Source organism: Caretta caretta, chromosome 1, assembly GCF_965140235.1.
Source record: "Caretta caretta isolate rCarCar2 chromosome 1, rCarCar1.hap1, whole genome shotgun sequence".
Lineage (NCBI taxonomy): Eukaryota > Metazoa > Chordata > Testudines > Cheloniidae > Caretta > Caretta caretta.
In genome coordinates, this window is record NC_134206.1 from 167,583,719 (window position 1) to 167,595,726 (window position 12,008).

A 12,008-nucleotide genomic window follows, 5' to 3' on the forward strand; every position below is an offset into this window, starting at 1 on the left:
CTATTGTGTATAGACTGGTCCTGTGGTCAGGAAAATGACAGAACTGCCTCCAAGATGAAAGTGATTGACGTCAGCTCAATGATTTGGGGGATGTGTATTCATTTTCAGTTATTGTGCAAAGAGTTTTTAAATCATCTTTATAAAACCTCAAGATCCAAATATTTTAATTCTAAAACGAAGGTTGTCTCTCTGGTCCACTGTGGAAATTACAATTTCATTCCTTCACCTGATTCTTTAAACCCAAATTCCAACATACTTTCCCATAACATGTGCATGTAACATTCCAGCTATAACTGTGTATTGACTCCTATTTATAGGCCACTGTCACAGACATCAGTAGTCCAAATAGGCCACTAATCTGTTAAATGTAGTGTCAGCCCTCTGACTCCCGCATGCAACTAGGCAGGGACTATCTCTTTTTGTTTGGGGTTTTTTTGTTCCGTTTTTGAACGTGCCTAGCTCAATGGGGTCCTGATCCATGATTGGGGGCTCCTAGGTGCTACTGCAGTCCTAATAATACACAAACCACTCAGTGGACTTAGCCAGATGGGTTTAAAAGACACAACAAAATATCTTATTTTAGATGGAATCCTGTAATTTGCGAACATATTGTGTATGAATAATAATTTAAAGAACAGTTAACTTACGAATTCTGTAACATCAAAGCCACCTGAGAAATTAACTGTTGTGTAAATTCTTCTGGTGGTGGTGGGGCGAGAGAGGGGGAATAATACAGGAAGATTGAGTCTTTATAATTATCCTCTTGTTCTTTCCCCTCCTGGCCCCTGATTGAAACAAAGACTTACCAGGAATGTGTGTGATCTTGTCATGATTAATGGTGTGTGTTTGACTTCTGCGTGTGCTTGGGCTTTGCAGGAGGCAAGGGTACAGGGACCATTACTGACTGTGTGGTTTTTGTTTTTAATCTTTCTCTAGTGTTCAAAACTGCTGTTGTCCTTGTATATAAAGATGGTTCCAAACAGAAGAAGAAACTTGTAAGTTTTGTTGCTACTTTGACTACATATTTGGGGATCCAAAATGAGCAAGGCCAAGACTTTCAAATTATATTTAGCCACTGTTTAATGGTTTACATGTACAAATATTGATTAGCTAATCTTTTTATGTGGTTGTGCAAGTAGGTTGTAAAGATTTTACAAGCAGGTAGTCACCAGTCAGGAAGTTGCATGTTTAACCTTTCTCCCTTTGCAAATAGGGATTTGACCCGTGTCAGTGCAAAATGGGGTCAATTTTATGAATTTGTTGAGGTGCCAGTTAGATTTTAAAGCTGCAATCAAACAACTAGCTTTGCCAATTTGATAAGCCAATATTGGGATAGAATTTAATTAGGATAACCCGTTTTTATTGAGTCCAGGGAGGGAGCACTAGTTTACTACCTTTTTAACAGTAGGTTCTCTTCAGAACAGCACTTACCTTGGACAGAATTTCTCAAATCAGGACATTTGATGTTCTTGCCTTTATAAACTTGTTGACTGGTTACCAAGAACCACAGACATATGTATCAGCAGTTCATCAATCCAGAGTAGATTCAACTAATACTCGGGGGCATGTACTGAACACAAAATACACATGCAATCAATTGTCATAGAACAGTATTGAGGTCAAGCAGTTATACCAGAAAACAAACAGTACAAATATCCAAAGTGTTTTTTTTAATTGCATTCACTTATAATCCTCCATTGTCCGTTCTTTATCTCTAATACACTTGAAGTAGTTCCCCAAGGAACAGAGTTGCACTTTGCCTTAAGATAATCTTAGAAATGTGGTCCCTGCTGTTTTTAATGTTTGATATGAAATGGACTAGTTTAAGCAATTATTTCTAGCATTTTAAAGGCATAGTTTAAAACTCTCTCTAGGCCAAAGTACTTGTCCTAAACCAGGGGTCTCAAACTCAGATGACCACGAGGGCCACATGAGGACTAGTGCATTGGCCCAAGGGTTGCATCACTGACACCCCTTTGCCCCCACTCCACCCCTTCCATGAGGCCCCTTCTTTGCCCCCATTCCAACCCCTTCCCCAATAGTTACATTAAAACAATTTTATCTTCAAAATGAACAAAACTTCTGGAAACCATTATCCTTATGAAGCGAATACTTGCTGTGCAGCATAATCCAAGAATAGCTATTCTAGAAATGTGAATGGTCTTTTTTTGGGATGGGAGCAGTAAAAATCATCAATTCTATAACTAATCTAGATAGGTTTATAACCTGCTGCACCATGCAGCTATCTCGTATGTTTAAAATACTTTGCAAATACAGTGTACGTGTATAACTTACATAGTGCCATAGGTGTATTTGGTTCTGCCTCCTGACTGGTTTTTTTAATGTTTGTGCTGCACGTTAATAAAAGTAACAACAACAAAATGCCATTATTGCCTTATTAAAGTGTCCATAATAGTGACAAGGCCAGAAATGCCTATGACACTAGTGCTGTGAAAGCTTATAAATATGCAGTGTGATCCTTTTTGATTAAATGTGGGGGGAGGTGGGCATCATACAGCTCTAAAATAGCAATGGCCCTGGTAATGTGTGAGAGGGTGCTTAAATAAGATGCTTATGGGGTATGATTGTAGTTGGATATCTGATGTTCATTCATGAGTAACTTCTCTATGGCATGATACTAACTAAAAACTCGAAGTGCATAAATATGGTACTGTATACTTGTCTCAGTGTTCATAGCTAAAGGCGGAGAGAGAAATTCCATCCCTGTGTCATTGAGACTCTTGCGTAGTAAGGACTGACAATAGTTCTCGTTTAAACATCGCATTTCTCATTCTTGGAGTGATAAGATTCTTTAGCTAACATCTCTAAAATATGGATTGTTGGCTGCCTACTCTGCACAAAGAGGCAGGGTGACCAGTGTGCATCTTGTAGCCCAGTTCTGTATCCTTGCTAGGATAGAGTGTTTCCTTGATTAAAGGGCAGAGGGAGCTTTGTGACTAATGTATTCAAGGCACATTTGACCTCTCTAAACTTTACTCCTTCTGAAATCATGCACCATACAATATCTTTCTTCTGTGTGGCCTTCATCAGTCACTGTAATGGCTAGTGAATGTAAAACATGGTCTTCAATTCTGGACTTTGGTTTGTGCACACATCACCACCACCGAGTAAATGTTGGTTGTAGGTACAGAGACCTCAATCTAGCTAAACGTTCAAATGTCTCTTATTTGGAATCAGTGGGATTGCATATGCATAACTTTAAGCACTCAGGCCATAGTGCAGTGTTTTTGGTCCAGTAGCATTGGTTACTAATGCTGATTCCCAACTGTAGACACAATAATGTAGACACAATGTTGGTGTGAGGCTTTTTTTGAGTGTACAGGAATTTTTGGAAGGAGGATAGAGTGGACAGGTCTATTTTGTGCACAATGATCATCTTTGACTTGTACAATGTGCTGTTCCTTGACTCATGGATAGCAATTAAGCAAACTACCTACAGGTAGTGTTACCTGATGATATTTGAACCCAAAACTATGGGTTCAAATATCCTCAACTTTTTTTAGATGGTTTTAGGAAATAAATTAATGGGGGACACAACACCTCTGATAAATGATAGGTACACGAGAGTGCTTTTATTTAAAATGTTTTGTTCGAGTCTAAAGCGCACATTTAAAAGAGCAATAGCCTGGGTAACTATATCTGGGGTAGTCTAAAGTTTGAGATGGTGTTAAGTGGCCAGCCTTCCTTTTGGCCACTGGGGAATTGGATGTCAGTTGGTTAGCTCGGCAAAAAAATTTTCATTGCACATTTTGACTAATTTTTGTAGAGGTTGCTTAAAACAAAGCCCACAATTTATAGTAACTCCCAAAGGGCTAACAATTTTTTAGCCTTAGCAAAAAACGTATAACTTTACTTATTTGCAAAGTAACTTCTAGCAAGAAACTTATGGTCATAGACACCCACATCCAAGGTTAGCTATTTATATTTTTTTATGAATTTATTTTTTATTAACATTGCAGCTGTTTTGTTTGCTTAGGCAAACGTCAAATTATTCCTGACTACGTGGTGGTCTTGCTTTCAGGTGATGGTGGGCTGAGTACACAAAATGGCTGTGGTTATGTCTAGTCCAGCTCTCTTGTAACATTAGTGCTAAGTGCTTTTTTGAGGTGTTGAGAACTGATCATTGTGGCATAATGACAGATTGTCTATACTTCCTTCCTGTGACCTAATGTTCATGAAACTTCTTCACGGGCATTTCTGTGGTTCCTATCACCAAAAAATACCAGGCCTCTGAATTCCTAATGTAAACTTTCCTGATTTATTTTTTGATCCAGGGAGGCTCACACAGGGCTTCAATTTACGAAGACTGGGACCCATTCCGTTTTCGTCACATGATTCCCTTAGAAGCTCTGCAGGTTCGCGCACTGGCAAGTGCAGGTAATGTTGAAATGTATTCAGAAGTCTGTTAAAGTGCCCATCTCATTTCTTACTAGCCAACAAATGCTCTTTATGGGAGTTGGGGTGTGTGTGATGGTTTATATAACCAATAAATAAATACAAAAAACACTGACCTTTTGTTTCTCTCCTCTTCTGCCTTCTAGGGGTTGTAAGAAGAGAGAAAGCAAAAGCTGTACTTGAAAATTGTGGGAAAACTCTCCAAGAAAAGAGTTTTGGTTTTCGAAATTAGAATTTTTTTTGTGGAAAATACTTTGTTTCAAATAACACAAACACTCACTCTGGCCAAAGTCCATGTAACCACTTTGCTGTTGCTACCAGAGAAAATCCTTAGGACTCGGTGTATGTGCTTCGGGGGGGGTCTGTTTAGCTCAATAAAGCCTGTGTGGAAGTCGATGCAGCTGCAGAACCACATAGGCTGTGAAGATGATAGATAAGTTCAGAGTTAACAAAACTAGGTGTATAATAGTTGTTTTAGGAATTTTAAAAATCTTTAAATTGTGGAGGGTTGTGAAAAGTCTTTTGACCTTTAATGGTTTAATTTTTATTGTCAGGTATGTAACTCTGTGCGACCAAGTGTAGGAGTCATAACCAAGTGTCCGTCTGCTAGGATTTGTGATCAACCTGTGTTCTGGGATACCTTATAAATTTAATAAAACTGTTTCTCATGGTTAGAGAGTACTTCTCAATTCTAGTTGAAATTACAACACGATGTGACCCCATATATAATTAAGTAGTATAACGTGGTGCAAAATGTTCTCCATATCTCTCTAGATGCAGAGACCAATTCTGTGTGTGAGATTGTTCATGTTAAATCTGAGTCCGAAGGCAGACCAGAGAGAACATTCCACCTCTGCTGTAGGTGAGCGTGCTTCCATGTGTTCTGTTGTTGCTGGATTTCTAGATGCTAGTCGTTCTTAAAAGAAAGACAGGCCACATGATGATAGCACAGGAGGCTTACAACTTTTTCTAGCTGTACCAGCGAAGGATTCTCATTAAAGAGAATAAAGCCATATTTAACCAATACTGAAGCTTTACAGGAATATTAATTTTTTTCCCTTTGCAAATTTGCTCCCAGCGATTGAATTCTGTATGGAAATTTGTTTTTAATGCTGCATGCACTGTAATTGAGCATTTGTCAGAATGCCAGGCAGCTGCTGAAGTGTCCAGTTTGGTCAATGCTTTCCATGCTGGCAAGGCATGACTCCCACTGTTAAGGGGCTTAGTACAAATTACGATGCCATGTTAAAATATTATCTGTAATAAGGGCTAACCCTCACTTCAGAATTTTGTTTACCATTTTTAGTTGTTGTTTTTTTTTTGAACTGGTAGAAGTCCCTGCTGAGCTGATATTAAAAATAGGTTCAACCTGCTGTCTAGATGAGATGCGTGATTTCTGCTCAGTCTGTCCAATGCAAGCACACAAGATGTGAGATTACATTAGCTACCATAGGTTTGCCAAATAAGTGAGTAGCTGGCATCAGAGAAAAAGGAAGAAGAGAGAGGTAGATAGTACTTCCATAATGCAGAATGCTTGTTTCCTTGGACATGGGTTTAAACTTGCACAGATTTAACAATGCAAGATGTACATTATAAACTTTGATTTGAAAACTTTATACTAGAATGACAGGGAAAGACAGGCAGAGCAATTCACATTTTCTTTCAGTACTGGTGTTGATTTATCTTGCTCTGTCACATACTTGCAGGAATTATGTATCTCCTGTGAGCTTGTGCCCTAACTTTTTTTTGTTTGTTTTTCCTGTTTTCAGTTCCCCAGACCACAGAAAGGATTTTCTGAAGGCTGTGCACTCCATTCTACGCGATAAGCACAGAAGGCAGCTTCTTAAAACTGAAAGTCTGCCCTCATCCCAACAATATGTTCCTTTTGGAGGGAAAAGACTGTGTGCTCTAAAAGGTGCAAGGCCAGCAATGAACAGGGCAGGTACTGTAGGGATGCAGACTTTCAAGATCCCACTGACCCCAGCACTACTGTAGGTCACATCAGAGTTGTAATATTTATTACCCATAGATGAGGGTTAGTGTTGCATCTGACCTGCCTTCACATCCATATGAGAGCCTTAACAAGTACCACTCTTCACTCAAGGTTCAACATCTGAGCAATGATCCTTCTGGTATAGGAGACCCAAATGGGACTCCTATCAGTTTCAATCAACTGTATGTTTTAATCTGCCAATTGGGTTGCAGTTGAATAAAGCTTTGTAGCAAAAATATGTACAGGATTTCTAGAGATGACCAGTAGTGGTTTAAAACAAAACCAGCTCCCAAAGTGTCTTTAGCTCATCTCAAATCTTCAGCGGGGTTTGAAATGACTTCTGCTTCATGTGTTCTCCATTTCTCCTTTTTCACCTCTATTGGGAGTGGGCATTTGTTTGTCCTCATCAGATCTCAGAGGTGCACTTGATTAGTCAGTCTTAAAATGTAGACTTCATTTTCAGTTGACTTCTGGCAAAACACAAACTGCTTTTCCCTGTGATTTTTTTTTTAAGAGTTTGGCAAACACTAATCGAAGGAGGGAAGAAACTTGCTTCTAAATATACTTTTCCTGCTCATTAGATCCAGTAATCCAGATAACCAGGCTTTTTGTTCCTCCTCTATAACAAGCAAGCCACACCAATAACATTCACAGTGTGGCTTCTCACAGAGGCTAGGGAAGGATTTCACACATTTTAAGATACCTTTTGGGCTGCCTTTGACTCTAATTTGTACCACAGTGCTTTAATCATCCCATGAGGCTCCATATGCTTGAAACGTCAATCTTCTTTTAGGTGGATTTGTCTAGTCATTCACATGGTGGATGCATGGGGGTAACCCCCCTGTGCCCCTTCTCCCAGGCCTAGCTGGGCCCTTACTTGTAAATTTTTTTAACCCTAAATGCTCAGCTGATTTACTTGTGTTTTCAGACTCAGGATAATGATACTTTTTCCAAAGATGAATGCATTTAATAGATGTGTACTGAAGGTGCCGTCAGTGAGGGGACAAACGACAATCTCTGAATCTCAGCAGCCTACAGTGGAGATATTGTGTGCACATAACACTGAAGTTTCTGCAGATCCTTAATCAGGAGAATTCATCCTTTGCTTTGTCTGACAAGCCTCGTATAAAGATATTTCAACATGGAAGATGCCAGAATGCTATCTGAACCAGTCACAAAACTAGCAGACAGGTCTGATGCTGAAGATGGAACTTCTGAAAGCAAGACTGTTATCCTAGAAAATAGCCCAGCAACAATGGAGCACTTGCACCTACGTAACGAGTAGGCAGCAACTCCGGTGTCTCCCAGCTCCATCTCACTGCTTGGAACGATTCTACATCGTTCCTATGGAGGCACCACAATATTTCCTGGTCAGTTTTGGGACAAGCTGGGTTATTGCAGTCTGTTAGCCCCGGGGCACAGCTGGTGAGAAGCTTAGCTCTACTCACGCTTTCTCATGCTGGCTGCCTGCCACCCACTGAGGAGGAACAGTAATTGTGGCCCATTATCTCAATTTGTGGATCTAAGAAGCAGAAACTTTTTACAGCTGGCAAAAAAAAAAAAAAAAAAAAAAAAACCAAAAAACCCCCACCTCTTTCCATGAGAAACTAAGTAAAGCATAACTTATGCATGCATATTGATAGGGAGGAGTAGGTCATGCTGGGAAATTCTGATAGCTGGTGCCAAGGGATGTTAGGAGAGGGCAGTTGAAAGACTAGTTTTTAGAGAGACATTTTCACCTTGTGTAAAGCATGTGGGATTTTATCTTTTGTGTGTGTGTGCAGTGTCCGCCCCAAGCAAGTCTCTTGGGAGGAGGAGGCGGCGGCTGGCCCGAAACAGGTTTACCATTGACTCGGATGCTGTCTTCGAAAGCAGCCCTGAAAAAGAGTCCCAGCAGTCCACAGCCAGTGGGGACACTGACCGCTGGGTAGAGGAACAGTTTGACCTTGCTCAGTACGAGGAGCAGGAGGACATTAAAGAAACTGACATCCTCAGCGATGATGATGAGTACTGTGAGTCTACGAAAGGTATCACGATTGACAGAGAACTTCAGGAGCAGTTGCAGGCTGCTTCCATCACAAGCAGCCAGTCCCATCTGGCAGAGAGAGCACGGCATGCAATGAGCACGCATGCTGCCAGACTGACTCAGTTGAAAAAGCAAGCTGCACTGTCTGGGATCAATGGCGGGGTGGAAAGTAATAGTGAAGAAGTCATCTGGGTTAGGCGTGAAGACTTTGTACCTAGCAGAAAACTGAACACTGAGCTCTAAACCTGTCACTTTCTCATTAGCTGGCATGTGTAGATCTACCCCGCTCCCTCCCCCCAATAAATGCTGTGGAGCATGATCCCTTAGCTTGCACACACAGTTTTGGCAGCTGAATTGCTCTGAAGCTGTGCAGACACATTTTAGGAACTTTACAAGGGGGGACGGGGAGTGTAAAATTTGAAATAAGCTGGAGTCCTATCTGTATATTACTAAGGGCTTTTAAAATTTTATTTATTCTAAAATGGGATACATAATATCACTGGAGAATAAGTTACTGTTGGCATCTTGCATATGTGCAACTTAAGTGATAGCACAATGAACAAAGAGGCTTTTGTATCTGTGAAATGTCAATCGGAGGCTCATCTCCTTAATGAGGAAACTGCCTTTCTAATCTGTACAGCTGCAGTGTTCTTAATCTTTTCCCTCTTAAGACTATACATGTATTTTAGGAGTGTGTGAGGAAAGGTTTGGGATTTATGTTGTGCTGCGTTCTCTTGGTGTGTCTGGTCTAACTTATTTTCAGTGCTGGAAGCTCTAGCTTTACGTAAAATTTGATAAAGTTGCCAAACTCTTGAAAGAGATCCAAATTTAACACTTGACTTTTTTTTGTACTTTTTATCTGAGATGCAGAGGCACAAATGGATAAGAATGTTAGTGTTACTTAGGATATGAGGCTAGCCTTTTTGCAGAGGGTGCAGTAGGCTAGTTTTTATATATTAAAATATCAACTGGAAAGCCCTGCTTAGGGATAACTGGAATTCAGTTATGTTACAAATAATGTGACTGAATTACAAAGAGGGCTAAATTAATCCATGACTTCAGTGGAGTCCTATCAGGGATGAATTTGGTCCATTATGACTGACAACTTTTGGGTGGGGGTGAAAATTTATGGCCAAAAAACTGACCTCATCCAACTCTTAGTGCGGATGAAACTAGTGTATATATAAATTCCTTTGTAAAGGCTTTTTCCACTGCAATACACTATGAACAAAGTTCTAAATAAGCAAACCTCTCAAACCTTTTTATTTAAGTATCTAAAACAGGGTAAAAAATCTAGAGTTTTTTAAGTAGACTTCCAAATATAAAAGAGAAAATATAGCACTTTTAATTTTTTTAGATTTATATAGCTTTCCCATTTTCACTTTCCACATACAAAAGAGGAAGATAACGAAATTTTCTTTGTATCTATTGATGTTTGACACATTAGTGGATACTTTTGAAACCTGGCATTTTATATATAGCTTTAGGACTATATTTTATAAGATCAGCTGTGACTATATTTTGAAACAACAAATTGTTCCCCAGAAACATCAACTGTCTTGTGTCCCAGCCTGCATTTGCCCCCTCTTCCCGTCCCAAAAGCTGATACAAGAAAACTTTCAAAAGACTGTCTTCTGATTTTTCTTTTCCTAAAAGCTTTAGAAAGATTTCTATACCCTTTTATCATCACTTCATTGTTCTATATCATCTAAAGTCCATTGTGTCCCAATTTAGTAGAAAAGCAGAGGTTTTAGCTGTCCTACTGGAATACAGTCAGTTGTGAAAGACTGGAAAGTCTGGTGCTTGGGAGGGTGCCATTGTTCTTGTACATAATGTCATGACATGTCTCTGTCAAAGGTTCTTGTATATTTCTTTTATAAGCTGAAAGAAGGTCTATTTTTATGTTTTTAGGTCTATGAATGGAACGTTGTAAATGCCTGTCAAACAATAAAATACTGAAAATACCTGAACAGTGTGGTAGTGGTGGTGATGATGATGGGTGGGGTGTGACTGCACCAAGCACATCCCTTTCACTTCTGCCTTGATCAAAAAGAGCAAGCTGTAACCAAAACCCAATAAATGGATTTTAGCTGTTAAGGACGGCTTAATACTACTCCGGCAACCTGTAGTGATTTGGCTTGGTAATCAAAATTATTTTAACAAATTTTATTTAAATTTTCAGTTGTGGGAACTTATGAGTTGCACAACAATTATTTAAGATTCTAAGTTAAACATATTGTCAAAATACACAAAGTACTAGCCTTACATCACACTCTAAGTTCTCAAGCAGCACTCACTGTCTAGCTGTAAACTTCAATTGTTGAAAAAATATTTCCATCAAAATTGATGTGCACAGGGAAATTGAGATTTAGTGTCATGCTGATAAACATCCAAGCCCAGTATAGTATATCCTCCAACTTTGCTCCTTACAAAGGTGTATGTGCTCAATTTGAGGATCTTGGTTCAATTTCACAAACAGTTTCCTTTTGTATAAAGAAAAGGTTAGTTGGTTTTAGATAAGGAAGACTTGTGGCACCTTAGAGACTAACCAATTTATTTGAGCATAAGCTTTCGTGAGCTACACCTCACTTCATCGGATGCATACTGTAGTAGATCCACAACTGCAATTAAAAACCTGCAGCTGGCCTGTGCCAGCTGACTTGAGCTAAAGGGCTGTTTAATTGCTGTGTGGAGGGTATCACAGATCAGGCTGCAGCCCACCTCACATAGGCTACAGCCCAGGCTCTGGGACCGTGTCAGGTGGCACAAGCTAGCTGCAGGTTTTAATGGCAGTCTAGTCGCACCCTCTGAGCCCTGGGGCTGGACACTGACTTTAGTGTCTCTTACTACTTGACACTGTTGTCTCCACTCTTGGCCAATTGAGTTTGTGGCTATTATGTTTGGTAGACCAGATTATACCTTTCTAAACAGTAAACCACGTTGCCTGTGCAAGATAATCAATTACAGAGCTTGAAATAATGCAAGCAGGTAGATATGTTTCACCATAAAAGCGCATACATGCCTCTAGCTTAATCTTTAAAACTTGCAGTAGTGTTCTGGGTAAGGATAAGTGTAGCTACCCCCTCTCTCCTCAGAATTCTAATATGACCCAGGAATGCGGTGATGCTCTTAGAGAAGGAAGTATGCTGTCAGGATCAAACACCAGTCCTTAGCTTGCCACATGAAGTTACCTCCTGCTGTGCATACTGTGCCAGTGAGTGACCTCACAAGTGGAGTTCAAAGGGCAGAGATGGAAGCTGTGATGTTGAAATTCACTAAGCATGTCTTGAAACTAGAAACACTTGTGCAGGAGCTGAGCTCATTCTGTGCCTTGATCACCCCTGCTATGTTCAAAGGACCATGCTCTCTTGAACAGTTAAGGTATCTTAACTAGGGGGGAGGGATAGCTCAGTGGTTTGAGCATTGGCCGGCTAAACCCCGGGTTGTGAGTTCAATCCTTGAGGGGGCCATTGAGGGACCTGGGGTATTCTATGATGATTATATATGATTTATCTCCATACACATTTCTTCCCTTGTCTAGATATAAAGTTGTTTCTGCTTTAATCAGCTGGG

General features: G+C 40.0%; 1 protein-coding gene across 11 annotated transcripts in view; it reads left to right on the forward strand.

Moving 5' to 3' along the window:
- The window catches only part of TIAM1 (TIAM Rac1 associated GEF 1), a 254,077-nt gene extending 243,672 nt beyond the window's left edge, over positions 1-10,405 (forward strand). For 9 of the 11 annotated variants that reach the window (XM_075133192.1, XM_075133175.1, XM_075133180.1 and 6 more), the window contains 5 exons: positions 937-995; positions 4,296-4,398; positions 5,191-5,278; positions 6,186-6,358; positions 8,194-10,405. In XM_075133192.1, coding sequence (XP_074989293.1) covers positions 937-995; positions 4,296-4,398; positions 5,191-5,278; positions 6,186-6,358; positions 8,194-8,678 — 908 coding nt within the window. In that variant the 3' untranslated portion in view covers positions 8,679-10,405. The other 2 variants (XM_075133199.1, XM_075133203.1) reach the window with 2 other exon arrangements.
- Positions 10,406-12,008: the final 1,603 nt, after the last annotated feature.